Source organism: Tachysurus vachellii, chromosome 12 (genome assembly GCF_030014155.1).
Source record: "Tachysurus vachellii isolate PV-2020 chromosome 12, HZAU_Pvac_v1, whole genome shotgun sequence".
Taxonomy (NCBI): domain Eukaryota; kingdom Metazoa; phylum Chordata; class Actinopteri; order Siluriformes; family Bagridae; genus Tachysurus; species Tachysurus vachellii.
The window spans coordinates 8,004,240-8,023,575 of record NC_083471.1 but is presented as its reverse complement, the minus strand read 5'-3'; the positions used below and the strand labels follow the sequence as shown (position 1 = coordinate 8,023,575).

Sequence of the window (19,336 nt, the reverse complement as noted above, 5' to 3'; positions counted from 1 at the left end):
GTGTGATGTAGAGGGGAATTGTGGGATGCTGAGGCTGAACCTACAGAAGACCAGACGGTAACAGCTGATCTAAGGGCGATTGTAGTATCTTTATCTTGATGGTGGATGCCTCCTGTTAGAAATCATTCCACAGTAATTTCTCCCATTTTTGTCCTCATTCTCGTATGAGATGTAGATTCCTAGACATGTCTCCTAGATATTCCCTTATATAATAGATGGTACACTTGGTCTGAAGGTATCTATCTAGCCTCAGCCTCCCATTGAAGCTTACACAACAGTAGAATCTCCAGAGGGAACCTGCATGGACATGTGGAGAACATGCAGTAATCCATGCTGAAGATCAAACTGAGGAGCCTGGAGCTGTGATGGCGCAGTGCTACCATCAAAAATCAGTACTCAGCACTGAACGGTGCTAATAATATTGTTTCTTTGCAGATGCTCACAGGTTTCACTAAAATCTTGTCTTTCAGGTAAACCCTATTCCATCCAGGCCAACCAGAAGTGCAGCACTTCTGACTCAGATGCATCCTCCTCCTCCTCCATTCTGCCTGTACATCAAGTTCTGGACAAGGTGAAGGGCTACTGTTCAGTGCGCTCTGACAACTTTTACAAAAATATCATCCTGTCCGACAGCTTCAGCCATAGCACCAAGTTTTAGACGGAGAAAGAGAGAGATGGTGCGATGTAAGGGACAGATGTGTACAGATGTGTGTACTGTATCGTACTGAGCTAACCAACCAGCATAGACACCTGCATAATCCTTTCAGTAGGAAGCCGTAAAGAAGGAGTGTATGTTTTCTATACTGTGATGTTCAAACTGACTTTGAGTGTGTTGTAAATATCCACGCTATATTTAACTGTACGTTGCTTTGTGTTTTTTTTTTTCTAATTGTCTTTTGTTGGGGTTTTTTTGTTAACGTGATTTTTAATATCGCATTGAAGTTCGCTTCTGTATATACAGCACACATCTTCCTTTATTTATACTTCTGCTTTATTGGAAATGAAAATGTCTCCAGAGATTATGCAGTTGTTTGTGTCTGAAAGTAGAATCGAAGCGTCTTCTGTAATTCTGTTAGATTTAAGTTTTCTCTCATTAACAAAAGAAGCCAAGTAAACTTTCTCTCTGTATTACTACCACCTTCCTACTGTATATTTTGCCGCTGTTTGTAAATGTTTAAGGTTTTTGTATCTTTTTATTTATACTTCTGCTTCATTGGAAATAAAAATGCAGGACAGTCTTGTCCCCAAAGATTTATAAAATGAAGGATGGATCGTTATTGCCTGGTTTGCGACTTTTATATTCCATGGCTGTGTTTCATCAGCAAAGTGAAGAGTACAGAGATGTAAACCAGGGAATGTAGGGACAGAACAGAACTTGTCGTCTTTTCAATTTCAGACCTGTTCAATCTGTGGACTGCGAAGGACATGGAAAATGGTAGAAAAAAAAATATTAAAATGACAATCACATCAAACTTTTGCTAATGTCTTTGGTCTAGTCGGCATCACGATTTCAAATGCACTACTTTTTAATCAGGATGATATGGTTTGAGAACTGATGAGGCATGGTAGAGCTGTGGCTAAAATCAGAAAGACCTTTAGGTTGTAGATCACTTCAGCTGAAGAAGATACACATGATCTTAAATAATGAAAACAAAGAGCTAAACATTGTCATGAAAATTTAAAGTAGACAATTATAGTTATGTGATTTATGCAGCCTCAAAAAATATGACAAGTTTAGATAAAAATGAAGAACAGACAGGTAGAAACTGGTGAAGCATCAAGTGTTAACACAAGAAACAGGGATGGAAATGGAAATGCAGAACCTAGTAAAGAATGGTTGAATGATGTGCTGGATAAAGTTAGAGTAATAAATACTGTGGATGAGGGCAATGCAACTTTGGATGTCAGCATGGGAAGAAGTATACCAAAAGTATGGAAGGCACTGAAATGGTAGATGAAGTAAAATTGTGCGTCTTTAGTTTAGAAAAAAAGATATAAATATATTCACTTTTTATATTCAGCAACTGGAGAAGACATAAAAGATCCTAATGAAATCAAGAAAAGGGACGTTTTGTTCTGTTTAAATTTGTATAAAAGCGAGAGTCCAGAGGTGGCGAGCCAGCCAATTTGTTTTTCACAGGGTTCCTGAAAGTGTCACATGATACCACTTCTGAACTTCAGAGGTCCATTTCAGCGGAAGAAATGCAGATTTCATTGAGGAGCATGGAATATGGCAGGCGGAGCAGCTGGAATTGATGGTCTCCCAGTTGACTAATTAAGATTTCCTCACAGCACTCAATGAAAGTCTGGTTGATGGACTGTTAAAGTGAGCTGCAGAAGAGCAATCATAACATTCTACTAAAAAAAAACAAAATGTAAAAGATGCAAAGAACTGGCAACCCAGTTCAATTCTGTGCTCTGATCTAAAAAATTGATCTAAGGTTTTGGCCATTGAGGAAGTTGATTGTTCAGGAAATTCATCATGACCAGACTTCATGTGTGTCTAATAGATAGGAGACAATTTAGACATCTCCAGATTATTGAATTTAAATACAGGACTTATTTCTATAGATCAGGAAAAAGCATCAGACCAGTTTGAGCACAGCTATCCATGATGTACGCTGGAGGAGTTTGGATTTCAGCTCTGGCTTTCAAAGAGGGATTAGACAAAGATTTGTTTTATCCAGAACGTAATATGTTTTGGCAATTGAACCTCTGTTTGTGAAAATTAAAAAAAACTTGAAGGCTGGTGTGTAACCTACTTCAGTAAAGTCACACTGTTGCCTAAGCTGATGATATTATTGCAGGGCTGTCAAGTGTCACGCATTGAGAGTGACTCACTCATTTTGTTCTTTTGTCACGCTCTCCCACCACACATCGTATTTCTCACGCAGAAAAACCTTTTGACTATTTATCATATATTTAATATGCCGCAGCGCCCAAAACGTATCAGTCCGCATCGCTGTCTCCCCTGGAGTTCTTAGTCGAGCCTGACACTTATCAGCCAATCAAAAATAGAGGCTACACAATAGACAATCAGAAACTAGCACTATTGTATATGGGTAAGATTTAAGGCAACAACCAATGAAAAAAAAAACATATTCATTAGAGAGGGTATTTTCAATTTGAACAAAACCTCAACACGAAACAGCTTGTCTCTGTACGGGACATTGTCCTCAATCATGACCTTAAAAATGTCTGGGCTTGAGCCGAACTGTTTTAAATGGGAGCAACATTACAAATGATAAAGGAGTCAAAAAAGGCAACAAACACTTACAATAAACAACACCAGTCATACTGTAATCTCTCTCTCACACACACACACAGACACACAAACACACAAACACACACAAATTAATAAATGGAAATGAAACAAATACTTTGTATTTGGTTAAATTGCAGTCAGTGATCCTTTCCAAAAACAACTGCCCATTATTTATTTATTTATTTATTTATTTATTTATTTATTTTATTTTTTATTTTTTAATTGGGGGGGGGGGGGGGGACATGTCACACTTGCCTGTCTTCAAAACTTGAGAGCCCTGTTATAGTTTTAATCAAACATCAAAATTTCAGAATGATGTTAATAAAATCACAAGTGACTTTGAATTCTTCTGAAAAATGATCAAATTGGTCAAAGATTGAAACACTGAAATGTGGTGAGGGGTCTGCAGATCCTCCCAAACTACTTGGAGGCTTGACCTGGAAAGGAAATGGAGTACAATATTTGGGAGTGTATATTGGTGATGATGCTACGCTTCTGTTATGAGAGCCATGAGGGCTCCCTCTGCTGGCCTGCAGAGGATTTGCTGCACTTTATCATCAGGACTCTATTTCCCACAATCCATTGCACCACCAACTCAGCACACCTGTTTCCTGTTTGTACTCACCTGGTCTATTTAAGCTCACTCAGAACTCTCTGATGGCGTGAAGTTTTTTATTTTTTATTTTTTTATGTATTTTTTTTAGTAACACCTGTTATTGTACAGCACTTTGGTCAGTCCTGTGACTGTTTTAAATGTGCTTTATAAATAAAGTGAACTGAACTGAACTGAACTGAACTGTCTGCATTCTGAGCGTCTATTACCTTGTTTTGACCCTGCTTGTTTATCGTGTTTATGAATGTTTGCTACCTGCCCTGACCTACGCCTGGATTATTGACTACTGTTTTTGGATTTCCTTTGATGTTGTTGTTTGCCTGATGTTTGACCCTTGCCTGTTTGGGATATTGCCTAATAAACCAGCATTTGGATCTAACCTGTTTCACGTGCATGACAGCTTCAAACAAACAAACAAACAAAAAAAACAAGTAAGGTGTTTTAGAAAAAATAAAAGGAATGTTAGAAAAATGGAAATGGCTTTTCCCAAAAATGTCCTCCTAGTGGACTTACGGAAAAATTACAACCCATTATAGTGGATTTCTTTTGGAACAGATTTCACTGGATAGATAAGAGCTTACTCTTTCTTCTCAGGGAGAAGGTGGACAAGGACGTATTTATCTGGGCAGCAGAAAGACAAGCCTTTAGATTTATGTTTATACAGAGATATTTAACAGGACCATTGGATCTTGTCTGAGAAAAGAGGCCGATGCTGAACCGTGTAAATGGAGTGACTCTGAACTCTGAGCTTTTTTGTATGGATTCTAGCAATCTACAGACGTCTGGAGGCAAGATACATCGTTGTTTTGTCTGCTGGAACCCCTTGTTCATGGATCGAGGTTAAACAAGGCTTGTGAAGCCACGCCAGGGCCATCTCAAATCCTATAGTTAATTTGGCATCTCATTTGAGGGTTCAGTCTGAACGACAGGTTGGAAAAGTGCTAGATATGTTAAAGAAAAGGTTCATAGCGGAAGAACACACATTACTGAAAGAATATTCTTTTAATATTAAAGAATATTACCTTTTACTTCAGATCCCTGTCCGAAAATTGTTTTTATTCCTGATTTAAAACTAACTGACTTCATTTTGGTCCGTATCATAGAACATCCCAAAGGAAAAGAAGTAAGTTGTTAACTTTTTTTAATGGACAAGCTAAAAGAGTGATTTATATTACAAGACAAATAAAGATATGGCAGGGAAAAGCAAAGAGTAGAACTGGTGTTTAATAGTGTGGTAAGAAGTTGAGTCCTGAATGATTTTAAGTTTTAAATGTTAATCAACGATGAATGTTTTTTGCAGCAGTGGAGTTATGATGAAGTTATTTATTAAAAACTTTACCTCTGTTTTTGAATCAGTGATAGGTTTGTATGAGCTCATTTTATGTGGAAAAACAGAAAAGTGGCCTTTTGTTTTGTGATTCTTTTGACTGAAAATGGTGCTGATGAGGAGAATGTTTGTGTCTGATCTAAAAAACATTTAAAGTGTTTTACTGTCATGATATTAAAAATACTTCAGTTCTTGTTTATTTAATTATAGCAACTATGAAATATTTTCCCTTCCCGCATGTGTTGAAGACCAGAACATAACTAACTGCTAAAAGCATTTTTACACCAACTTGTTAAAAAAAAAAAGAAAAATGTTTTTACACCAGAGTCCTGGGACCTGTAATTCTATTTTGTATAGGAGTGAAGAGAGAGAGAGAGAGAGAGAGAGAGAGAGCGAGAGAGCAGTAGGGAGTGTTTGATCTTTCTTCCTGTTAGTAAATGAGACCTCCACAAATTCCTTCCAGAGATCTCCTGTAAAAGTTTTCCTGTGAGGTGAACCAACATTCCAGAATAAACAGCCGGCTACACAACATTTACCTTCAGAAACACCACCATGATCCAATTCTCTAGAAGAGACGAGAATCTGTGTGTGTGTGTGTGTGTGTGTGTGTGTGTGTGCGTGTATGTGTGTTTGTGAGCTTGCGTGAGTGTTCATGTGACTGTTTGTGCTTGTGTGTTTGTGCGTCTGTGTGTGTGAGTGCATGTATGTATATTTGTGCGTCTGTGTGTGTGAGTGCATGTATGTGTGTGTGTGAGTGTGTGTGTGTGTGTGTGTGAGTGCATGTAGGTGTATTTGTGAGTGTGAGTTTGAGAGTGTGGGTGTGTGTGCATGTATGTGTGTGTGCGTATCTTACTCACATACAGAGCCACTGGTGGACGTTGTAACAGTGTTGATAACCTTTAAGCTCTTGAATACCCTCTTGATCCTTTAGGCCAGGGGCGTCAAACTCAAATTCACAGTGGGTTAAAATATAAAACTGAGATAAAGACACGGGCCAAACTGAATATTTATTGAAAAATGAACTGCAACTGATACGTAATGTTCAACCATATGTTATGTTATCATATGGAAACAAACTTTAGTCTTGCTTGAACACAGGATTTGGAACAACCAGAGCTTGATATTACAAACACAAAAGAAATTAAATTTGAAATAAAAGACACATCAGTGGTGTTCATTTCTTATTTAAATAAATAAAATAAATGATGCCTCTCACTGGATCATTTTAAGTTCCTTTTTGAAGTGGATCTTTTTCAAAACCAACAACAAAACAGCCAAAAATGATAATTTCATTCAATGAAAATCCAACTTTTCGACTAATGTCTTCTTATGTTATATTCTTTCGTTACAGACACGTTAGCTCCGTTAGCACACAAGACAAACAGGTCTGTCCTTTATATTCGTGAACAGATAATGAAAGCTCCTATTGTCCATCTTTCGTTTGGCCATTTTAGTGGAGGGTGGAGTTAACTTGCCCGATGTGCCCATTTTCTCCAGCGTGATGCAAAAAACACATTTGATTTATTTATAGCATTCACAAACAAAATAAATAAATATTTCATTAGAGTACATGATACACACAGATATCTGATATTATATTATACAGAAATATTTTTACACTCCAAACCATAAAAGTCTCAATACACATTTAATACATAAACTCATATTGCCTGCTGTCTCATCACAAAGAGGTTGTCGTTACCTCGTCAGGTCGAGGATTGAATTTTTATTTATTTATTTATTTTAATATATAACTATTAAAAAAATGACTTACACAATCATGGGTAAACAAGAAGGGGGTGTTAGGATACATTTAGAGAAGGAGAGGTCCTAGTACAAACACAAACACACACACACACAGCCAGTTTACATCTTCAGAACAGAAAGTGCAAGCAGGAGACTTTTTCCTTCAGTCGATCATTATTCTGTCTCTAGAGAACACAAGTCTTCTCACTGTGTACTGAATAATCTCACTGTTTTTTTCTAATAAATCTTAGTCGTTAGCATTGTGATAAAACTCTTTCATGTAGATGACATCATTTCCCAGGATTCTTGGGTTGATCCAGACTCCTTGGGTGTAGCTGATGATTGGAAGCAAGGCCACTGAAGTGCTTGTGGGTTTGTGGGTCTTGGCTGCACACGTCCAAATATTTTCACGTGTACATTCACAAATATAACAAGCTCTACACAAAGATCCTGTGCGTATTAAACATGAAATATGATCACAAACCATCTTCACGCCTAGACGTTATAGATTTTAATTAAAAAATCTGTGCAAATATATTTATCTTCTTCTTCTCCTTCTTTTGCTTCTTCCTCCTGACAGTTCATCATGGTCTCCGCTCCTTCACCTTGACTGTTCTTTGAATGTTCTTGCAGAGGATCTCAGGCTTGTATTTTCACCACTACACAATAGAAAAGATTAACATGTGACACTATAAACTCTATAAACATGTTGAAATTCATCGCTATCAGTCTGCTTACCTGTGAGAGCAGAACTTTACACACTTGGTGTCTCTGTTGTCTGTGCAAAAACATCGCTCCAAGTGTCTTCTCAGGCGCATCTGTAGGAAACCGACGCCGTATGGAATCACCTGACTGAAAAGATGTGAAAATGTATCTACACAAGAAACTTCTATTGGTACAGAAATGCAAAGTCTAAAATCTCTTGCTGTAGTCCATAAACACTGAACTTTACTGAGAACAGGAAGTCAGGAGTGGGAATGTTTCTCCATCAGCTTTACATCTGTCTATAAATTATACAATGCTTTGATGTTCTTCACTGGATTTTCATGGAGATTTAGAGTCTGATTATCTGATACATTTTTGCTTCATCTTTGGAGTTTTTCTTTAGTTTGACGATCTCACTCACTCACTCATTTTCTACCGCTTATCCGAACTACCTCGGGTCACGGGGAGCCTGTGCCTATCTCAGGCGTCATTGGGCATTAAGGCAGGATACACCCTGGACGGAGTGCCAACCCATCACAGGGCACACACACTCTCTCATTCACTCACGCAATCACACACTACGGACAATTTTCCAGAGATGCCAATCAACCTACCATGCATGTCTTTGGACCGGGGGAGGATAGTTTGACAATCTCAAAAATGAAAATATTCCTTAATTAATCCTTAATCTAGGATTAAAATTTCTAATAATGAGATTATTTATATTTTATAATAGACTCATTAAAACTGATTGTTTCTTTCAGAAAAAGATCATATCATTGAAAATATTGAAATCTAACTGTATATATGTTGAATAAGAAATATTACACACACATAATATTCAGTATATATATGTATATATATATATATATATATATATATATATATATATATATATATATATATATATATATATATATTAGATACAAGAGATTTCCACCTTCGAATTTTTTTGTTTTGAGTGAACAAACAGCATTAATCATGTATTTCAGCTGAACTACAAGACTGAGTATTTCTGTGTGGTTAATAGCAACAGCAGTCAATACAATTACTTTAAAATATGTCACAAAATATAATCCAAATTATTTATTTTTTAAATAATTCACCACAACAAAAAAAAATTACTTTTTTTTAAATAATAATAATAAAATGTTACCAGGTTGTAAATGAGTGTGAAATTCTTCCAGATCTACCAGTTCGTTGTATTAATTATGACATTGTGTGATTGTGGTCTAGTTTGACTCAGTGCCAGTTGTGTACCTGGGTGTGTTGACCCACACGATTCCGATATGGCAGAAGTACACACACTCCCGATCCTTCAGATTCTCACAGGAGCAGCGTTTCTCACGATGTGGAGGCTTGGAGCTGATCTGTGAGGGTGAAACTCTCCGAGCCTGAGACACAGGGACTGTGGATGCCGTGAAGGCTGGGGAAACAGGAAGAGACATAAAATATCATCACAACAAATATCATAGAAATCTTTAGGGAATTTTATTAGACTTTCACTGATGAGGTTTGTTTGGCATGAAGGCATATACAGAAGGCTATGTTTACATTGTCAATGATTAGCAGAGCTTTTGTTCTTGTGCAGAAGATTCAGCACAAGAACAATAAGTGTGAACAAATCTGTGTGCGGATTAAATCGAGGGGATAAATCGTGGACAAAAAAACAAACAGGGCTACAATGCCAAAGAAATAATCTTCTATATAAACACAGTGAATTCCTCAACACCAGTTCAATCCCAGGACTAAACACAGCCTGCAGTGAAATGAATTAAAACATACCTTTGATGTAATTTTCACTTTAACCTGAAGGTGGCAGTAGACTGCATCATTAACACAGTTAGCTACATTCCAAGTGCTAGTTATTGTCTTATTAATGATTAGTCACAGCGTTAACAGTGAGAAGGATTTTGTGTCTGATGTCTCAAGTCTGACACTGTGATTGAGATGTTTAATGTCATGAGACTTAACAAAAGAAATTATGACCAACGATAAATAGATATAAATAGATATATTCTGCGGGGGCACGGTGGCTTAGTGGTTAGCACATTCGCCTCACACCTCCAAGGTTGGGGGTTCGATTCCCGCCTCCACCTTGTGTGTGTGGAGTTTGCATGTTCTCCCCGTGCCTTGGGGGTCTGCTGATGGAAATATTTAAGACAAACTTAAAGTCTCTTCAGACAAATTGCTTTCATGAGACTTTTGTTAGCTTCCACTAGACATACTGACTCTTTAGTCTATTGTGACATTTCTAGTCATTTTCTAGTCTTCCTTCTGACCATTTGAAATGAACATCTCATCAGTTCCTCCTCAGAACTGTGTCATCATCTGGTTCAATGTTGTATGATAATGGCTGTAGTTCTGTTCTTGCTACAGTAAGTTACGTATTTCATGATAAGGGTAGCACTTCTGTAGTTCTTTCTAATGTTTCTGTTGTTCTACCTTCATCTTCTCATTCTCGTGTAGCAGATTTGTTCCCAAGCTCCATCCTATGAGGAGAAACACTGGTTAAAGTAATAAATCCCAGAAGTGTTTTCAGGACCCTGAAAAAATCATATATACTGTTTTTGGCTTTATGAGTCAGACGTGTCTCTGTTTGTACTGACATCTGTATCAATGCATTGGTGTGAATAACTGAGAGTTGATCATTGCTAAACACCTCATGTGTCACACCAAGTCTTGAGAACACCGACTTAGTGCATTTGTAATATTTATCTTGGTCATTTCAGAGTAAAATGACAATAAAGTGATCTGCTCCATCATGTGAAAAGATCACCACGTGTATCTGTTAAGTTTGTCTGGAAAACTATGAGGTTTTAGTGGATCTGCTGAGTATCCTGTTCTTCAGGCATGTGGCCCAGATAGACACTTCTACCATCACGTCCTGATTCATTCTAATGGCTTTTAAAGTCCATCACAGAAATCACACTTTTTTCTGCTCTTATAAACCTTTTTATTGATTTTTACAAAATGTCATTTTTTCAGAGAATGCTGTGTTTCACATCTCCTACATGATTGCTTCTGTCCATCAAGTTCTTCGTCCAATTTTAGTCCTTTCGTTTGCGCATTAAAAAGATGTAGAACATGAACAATGTGAAAAGTGATGTAATAATAAATCAGAAGAAGTCCTGACACGAACAGGTTACGTTTCAATACATTTAAATGCACAGAAAATCCTGACTAACGTCTAACACCATCAGCAGAAAGAGAAGTCTACATGAATATGTGTAAAGCGCCAGTGTGAAAATATTCCAGAATCAGTTGCTAAAACCTATATAATGTATGATGGATGTATCATGAGATGTTAAGGAAATAAACTTAATCAAGACACAACAGATAGAGACAAAGAACAACAAATTGAAAAATCAAAAACAAAACACAAGCTACATAAACTACAACAGTGACAGGAGAATATATTGGATTCTGAGTGAACGAGTCAATAAAGTGACACCAGAACGGTGAGAGAAATAAAAAGTATAAGTGTAAAGTAGTATAGCTCCCCATCCACAGCTACTGTTTCAGACTAGCTGAACTAAAAAAAGATGAAGAAGTGAAATAACACACAAACACGCACAAACACACATACCTGTACACACCCCACACACACACTCATATACACTCTCACACACACATACACACAAACACACCCACTATACCCACTAACTCGCTCACTCACTCACACACACACTTACTCATATACACACACTCACTGCTCTGATCAGCTGTGATTACTTCTGTTCACCTCTCATTACCTCTCATTAACTCTCATTACCTGTGGTTATGAGCTGTCATTATCTGTGATTATCTGTCATATGACATTATCTACCGCCGACACACCTGTGATGATACAGCAGCTCTTTTACTCATGTGATATTACATTTTAAATATAACTTAACCCTAAATCCCAGGAACACAGTTTCTTGAAAGCTCTGTGGAAACATTTCTCACTGCTTCAGACTATCTACTGTAAATATTCATTTCACAAGCAACAGATGATCTCTGAAGAGATCTGTCCTGATCACGGAGATCACATTAAAAACCATGTGTGAGTCTTTAGATCTTTGACCTCCAACAGCTCTTTCAACAAAGTATTCGTTAAGGTTAAGGAAAGAAGAAATGCCACACCACCTGAATTAACAATAACAAATCAGTCATCAGGAATCAAATAATTGATTCAGGAGTCAAATGAATGAACAGAATCACACAGGTTTAAAAACAAGACAGAAAATGTCAAATGCATTAGTTTTAAGATACTGAATAAAACCTTAAAAAGGCACAATATTACGTTGTCCATTTTAATTCTCTATAATCTGTTTTAATTGCAAGTCAGTAATAAATTGCTTTTGTAATATTCCAGAAAAGGAATACCACATTTTCAAAACATTTTAACATACTTACCTTTTTGTTCCATTATCAGAATGGCACTGAGGAAGAGGATGGAGGAAAAATCCATAGAGGTTCTGTACAAACAAAACAAATCTAAAAGCTGAAAACCTTCAGATGTCTATCCAGAGGATTGGGTACAGGAACTGAAGTTCTGGAGTCTCCCGTACAGTCTGTACTCTAAACCCCTCCAGATGATGACGCCCACCTCCTTTGCTGGTGTGGTCTGGGGTACACTGTATGTATACAGTAGAATCCTTACATTAATACTGTATATTTATTACTGCATTATTTCATCTGCCAGTTAGAGCGCTGTACAGCACTGGAGCTATTCCTGGAGTATAAAAATGAACAAAACTATATTTTTAAGTCAGTAAAACTATTTAAAGGACACTGTCTGGGAGCGTTTCCCCAACCAAGGGAAGACCACTGTGGTAAACCTCGCTCTTAATTAAAAAACCAATTAAAACCCCTCAATTAAAGCATGTGCATGCCAGACTTACTTAATTGCTAGGGGTTCCTCAACTTTTGGTGCAATTAAAATGGAATGTGGCCAGAAGGGAATTTCTCCCAGATGACCATCTTTGGTGCGGTTTCACGTCTTTCAGCGTACTCATGACCGGTCGTAACTGAGATCCAGATTAAAGAGATGTAAAGAGACAGAAAAGTGGCTCGTCACTGCGGCCTATCAGAGGAGATGATATGTCATCTCATGAAGTTCAGGTGTATTACAGATGCATCTCGATTATTTTGACTTCTCATTAGTGGAGATAAGACTGAGATTTACCTTCAGGGAAGATAATTAAAGACCTGGCTGCACATAAAACAACATATTTGGTCACAGGGCCTTTAGCTATGGCAATTAGGTTAGTGAGGTAAGGCTGAAGAGTGGAAGAGGAAGGGGAGCGGACTTCAGAGGGACTCCAGCTCCACCTCCTGTGTCTGTTTTTGTCTGCGGGAAAGGTTTAATGAACAGTTTGTCAGTGGCTGCTGGTAAAATTACCCACTTGTTTTCCGGCTCCTGAGCTGAGAGTAGAAACCAGAGAAACACTGGGACTAATTCTGAACCCTTGCTATTTTTGTGTTCGGTTTAGAATTTGCGTTTAGAGAGAATGCAGCTTTCCAAAAGTAGTACATTCAGGAAGTTGCTAAAAATATAGACTACCGAGGTAAGAACTTAGCTTCAATATAAATGGCATGGTGTCAAGCAACAGTGAGAAACATCATGGGGATTTACTAAAGGACAGAATATTTACAGTGTATCTGTCATTTAAATGGCGTTAAACTATTCCGTCAAACCTCCATTTAAATGCACACACTGACGATATTTAGTACTGTAACAGTATTATAAATGCCTCAATCTATCACATGAGAACAGTCGTAAAGTTGTACGAATGTCACCTTGTTACCTGAAATTATGACTAGTGAAGCACACAAGACAACAATAAACAGTTAGTTCATCATTATTCGATCATTCAGTCATTCATTCATTCATTTTCTACCGCTTATCTGAACTACCTCGGGTCACGGGGAGCCTGTGCCTATCTCAGGCGTCATTGAGCATCAAGGCAGGATACACCCTGGACGGAGTGCCAACCCATCGCAGGGCACACACACACACTCATTCACTCAGGCAATCACACACTACAGACAAATTTCCAGAGATGCAAATCAACCTACCATGCATGTCTTTGGACTGGGGGAGGAAACCGGAGTACCCGGAGGAAACCCCCGAGGCACGGGGAGAACATGCAAACTCCACACACACAAGGCGGGGGCAGGAATCGAACCCCCAACCCTTGAGGTGTGAGGCGAACCACTAAGCCACCATGCCCCCCCCATTATTCAATCACACAAAACTAAACTATTGCTAATGTTATAATCATTTAAACTGAAAGAGTAATGTTTTGTGTTTCAACCAGAAGAGGATGGAGTTCGTTTAGAGTCTGTTTCCTTTCAAGATTTTACCGGTAAAACATGACACCATGAATAAAGCCAGATTAGGTGCAAACTGATATTTCTCAGTATTTGTTTGTTTCTAAACACATATGATTATTACACCTATTTCTGTTTCTGGTCCCCTGATGTTCCAGCTGCAGGATCCTGAGCTGTCATTGCAGCAGCCTGGGTTCGATTCCCAGGCAGGGAAGTAACTTGGCCACTGAGGGATTAACTCTCTGTACCGGTCCTGAGCTTGAAGAAAATCAGAAAGGAGGAAGAAAACTCTGCTAAATCAATAAGGCAGACCAGATGATCTGCTGTGGAGACGGCAAACTGGGAAAGAACAACTCCCATTTCTGTTATTTTGATCCTAATGTATTCATATTTCTTAGTGTTTAGTATTAATTTATAATTTGTTGATACCAGAAATATCACAGGCTCACACCATAACTTAACACTGAAACCTCTTAATGTACATGACAAACCATGTCAGAACACAGGTGATAATCTCTTCACATGATGGCGCTCATTACCTTTGTCACAGTGTCACTTTATCCTGAAGTTTACCAGATACATTCTACTGCATTTCATTTGATATTGTCTCTCATTGTGTTTATTTCTAGAAAGATTTCTATTCCAACGTCACAGCTCTGTAGGACTCCGGGGTGTGACACATGTTCCAGAGGCGCCACCTAGTGGATGTCAGATATAACACTTCAGAATTCACGGTCTGAACATTACACTACACAGAAGTACATTCATTCAGTTTAGGTGTTTTTATATAGTGATTACAAGTATAGATACTGTAGAGGTTTACAGACATTGTACAAATTAAAAATGATGAAGTTACATTTAAATGAATTTTGTGCTCAATGAGCAAACTATAGGTGACAGTGGTGCGGAAATCATGCCTTGTCTAATGACACCCAGTGTCTCATGATGCAGATTTTATATTTGACACTGAGCAGAGAGCAAAATCTGGAACAATGTATGACATTTTTGTCTTGTGTGGTTATGAGACATGAGATAATGTGACACAGGCAGAAGAAGATTTCCTGTAATGATGAAGAAGCTGATGAAATGTGTAAATACTTAGCTTAATAGCTAATTAGCTAAATTAGCTAATAGCTATAATTAATAGCTTAATTATAATGATATAAATTCAGGATATACATTTAAAAAATGTATTTCTATTGATCTCTAATGAGCAGTGAAAAATAAGTGGTGAGGAAAAAACCTCCCTGAGGAAGAAACCTTGAGAGGAACCATACTCATCATCTGAAAAACCCATCATCTGAGTGACAAAGAACTTAAAGGACACGCGAAATGTTCTTCATTGTCCAAAAGGGGTCTAATCTTCTCTAAGTGAACATTGTTACACCTTATTTTGAACTTTTTTCTGTCAGTTTATAATTTCCATTCTGCTCATTTTCATTAAAGGTGCCAATACTTTGGAAGTTTAGTTTTAGTGTTTATGATGAATTATGAAAAAATTAAACCTATAGTCACTGGTTATTCACTCAGTCAGTGTAAGTGTCTGTTTAAAACAGTGTTTGTGTGAGAAACTCTTGAAATAATGACCATGAGTTCTTCTCAGTCATCGTCTCCACACCAGAGTCTCCAGACAGTGTAATAAATAATAATCAGCTCTGATTTTCCTCCACATGTGCGTCCAAGATGTGTCCTTTCATGTAAGACAGAGGATGTGGTCAACCTACCAGAGGAGGCCTCAGAGACGGCATGGTGTTCACTCATAGTGTGTTCACTCAAAGTGTGTTTACTCATAGTGTGTTCACTCACACAGTATTCACTCGTATGGTGTTCATTCACATAGTGTTCACTCCTATGGTGTTCACTCGTATGATGTTCACTCACACAGTGTTCGCTCGCAGGGTGTTCACTCGCATGGTGTTCACTCACACAGTGTTCACTCGTATGATGTTCACTCACACAGTGTTCACTCCTGTGATGTTCACTCGTACGGTGTTCACTCGTATGATGTTCACTCACACAGTGTTCACTCGCGTGGTGCTCACTCATATGGTGTTCACTCGCAGGGTGTTCACTCGCAGGGTGTTCACTCGCAGGGTGTTCACTCGCGTGGTGTTCACTCGTATGGTGTTCACTCGCGTGGTGTTCACTCACAGGGTGTTCACTCGCAGGGTGTTCACTCGTATGATGTTCACTCACACAGTGTTCACTCCTGTGGTGTTCACTTGTACGGTGTTCACTTGTATGATGTTCACTCACACAGTGTTCACTCACGTGGTGTTCACTTGTACGGTGTTCACTTGTATGATGTTCACTCACACAGTGTTCACTCACGTGGTGTTCACTTGTACGGTGTTCACTTGTATGATGTTCACTCACACAGTGTTCACTCACGTGGTGTTCACTCGTATGGTGTTCACTCGCAGGGTGTTCACTCGCAGGGTGTTCACTCACACAGTGTTCACTCGCGTGGTGTTCACTCGTATGGTGTTCACTCGCATGGTGTTCACTCACACAGTCTTCACTCATATGGTGTTCACACAGTGTTTACTGTGGCACTGAAGAGGAATCACTGACTGTAGGAGGTGCCGTGGGGTCAAGCAGCTGCTGACTTCAGACAGTGAAGAAAAACACAAAAGTGCAACATGAAGCTGGATAGATAGATCTAGATATGGAATATTGACTAAAACAGCTGAATAGACTGAACTGTTGCTGATAGATAGATAGATAGATAGATAGATAGATAGATAGATAGATAGATAGATAGATAGATAGATAGATAGATAGATAGATATTTCGAAATCAGCAGTCGGTGCTTCTGGGATTAAAAGTATCAATTAATACTTGAAATATTGAGGGTTATAATAAAAGTGTCTAAAATGACCCGGTGTTGCCATGGCAAGAAGGGAGAGCCTGGCAGGGGAATACACGCCAGTTCCCAATAAACTGGAGTGATGGAAGATTGCCAAGGATCTGGGGCACTGAGAGAACTTCCCACTGTGAGAATGCAGTAAACAACGAGTATGTTGTCAGTGTATCATCTGGGTCTCAGGAACATTTCTCACTGTCCTAAAGGTCACTGTAGGAGCCTTCAGAAGGAATTGTGGGTTCATGTACCATTCTCATCGCCTCACCTTTTAGAAGGCTGGACCTTCCAGAGGACAGTTTGTTTGAGGAGCTTTCTTATAGAACGCAGCTCCCACAGCATGTGGGATGTTTTTAATCATCAGCCTGGTGGATTGCAAGAGTTAACAACATTAACGTCCTACAACATTAACAGTAAGCCACTGAGTGAATAATGAATCCGTGGTCTAATTTAATATCTGGTGGATTGTTATTTAAGTAAAAAGTATGAAAAAATAGGGGAAATTGAAATGTTACTCTTTGTTAATCCGCTAGGGGGCAGAAGAGAGCAATAAATCTTTTAAAAACGTGCTTAGCAAACTGATGCTAAAATTTGATGCTATGACAGAACTGATGAAGAATACTTATGCACCTGGGTTAAAGGTGTATATAATAAGTGTGTAAGCACAACTAATTAAGCACAATAAGAGTTGTTCTGGGTTTTTTGGGGGGCTGTTGGGTCAGAGGAATGTGGCCTGATGAATACAGTGAGGTTTTAAACTCTACATGAAGCTGGATCAGTGCCCGTCTCAAACATCTCCTATAAACACTATCTACATTCCATCAGCAATAAGTCTGACAAACCAAACACACACATTCCTCACCTGGAAGGATATCAGCCCCAGAGGTCAAATGTCAATCCGTCAATCCTCCTCTCATTTTTGTGCGAGTATAAAGTGATATTTTTCCTTATGAGGAAATTCTTCACTGACACTTCCTAGAAAATACGAGAAATTTGCTGTTTAAACTGACGAAGAAGGAAAGAAGAAACAAGATCTGGGTTTAAAAACATGTTACTGCATGGTACGAAAATGTACAGACAGAACACACACACACACTCACTCACTCAAAACTCACACACATATATACAAACACACACAAGCACTCACTCACACTCTCTCACACACACACACACACACTCACACACACTCAAACACACACAAAAAGACACACACTCACACACCTTCAAACACACACAAACACTCACACACACACACACACTCACTCAAACACACACTCAAACACACTCACTCAATCACTCACACACACACACACACATACACACACTCAAACACACTCACACACACACAAACACTCACACATATACACACACTCAAACACACTCATACACACTCAAACACACACAAACACTCACACACTCAAACACACTCAAACACACTCACTCAAACACACTCAAACATACACACACTCACTCACACACACACACACAAACATACACACACTCACTCACACAAACACACACATCCAAACACTCACACACATACATATACACACACAATCATTCACACAAACACGCACACTCACCCACACAAACACTCAAACACACTCACACACACACTCAAACAACCACACACTCACTCACACACACACACAAACACTCACACACATACACACACTCAAACACACACACAAACACTCACACACACTCAAACACACACAAACACTCACACATACACACACTCAAACACTCACACAAACACACACACACACACACACACACTCAAACACACACTCAAACACACTCACACACACACACTCAAACACACACACTCACTCACACAATCACACACATCCAAACACACACACATACATATACGCACACAATCATTCACACAAACAAACACACACACTTACCCACACAAACACACTCACACACATTCAAACAACCACACACACACACACAAACAAATCCTCAGTGGAACCTCAGACACCTGTCAGGAGATGAAACGCTCAGAATGAGAGAGAAGTGAAGTGAAGAGCAGAGTGAATCCAGGGTCTGGTCTTCACAGTAACACAGTAACACTGGAATATCAGAACAAAATGTCAGAAGTTCTAATGAGGGTCAGGATGAGGCTGCTGTCCTCATAAACACAGAACTATTAGCCTGAAACAGAACCCCACTTTTGCCTCGTGATCCTGAGGTGATTTAACATTACATCATACTACATCATACTCGTTAACTTCCTAGTTTTATCCCTGTTCATCTTAGAGCAATGCTACACCTCGGTATAATAAAAGCCACCAAATAATTTTCTAATTAATTAGAAAATATTTATTTGTACAGGAGACACTGTGGCTTTGTGGTTTGTCTCATACCTCCAGAGATGAGGGTTCGATTCACTCCTCTGCAACATATTCTCTGTGTGTGTGTGTGAGTGTGTCTGTGTGTGTGTGTGTGTGAAATATCCAGAAATTTAAAGATGGAACACGTTTCAAA

The 19,336-nt window shown here is 38.6% G+C and overlaps 2 protein-coding genes across 9 annotated transcripts in view; one reads left to right on the top strand and one right to left on the bottom strand.

Moving 5' to 3' along the window:
- The window catches only part of adgrg6 (adhesion G protein-coupled receptor G6), a 35,037-nt gene extending 33,777 nt beyond the window's left edge, over positions 1 to 1,260 (top strand). For all 8 annotated transcript variants that reach the window (XM_060883368.1, XM_060883369.1, XM_060883364.1 and 5 more), the window contains one exon: positions 471 to 1,260. In XM_060883368.1, the coding sequence (XP_060739351.1) occupies positions 471 to 658 (188 nt within the window). In that variant the 3' untranslated portion in view covers positions 659 to 1,260. The remainder of the gene's footprint in view (positions 1 to 470) is intronic.
- Positions 1,261 to 7,310: 6,050 nt separating this feature from the next.
- si:ch211-202p1.5 (uncharacterized protein LOC103909337 homolog) lies at positions 7,311 to 12,165 on the bottom strand. Its single transcript, XM_060884243.1, has 4 exons — positions 12,058 to 12,165; positions 8,917 to 9,082; positions 7,690 to 7,803; positions 7,311 to 7,610 (listed from the first exon to the last, which is right to left on the bottom strand). Exons 1-4 carry the CDS (start codon positions 12,110 to 12,112, stop codon positions 7,553 to 7,555), a joined length of 393 nt encoding a protein of 130 aa, XP_060740226.1. The 5' UTR covers positions 12,113 to 12,165; the 3' UTR covers positions 7,311 to 7,552.
- Positions 12,166 to 19,336: the final 7,171 nt, after the last annotated feature.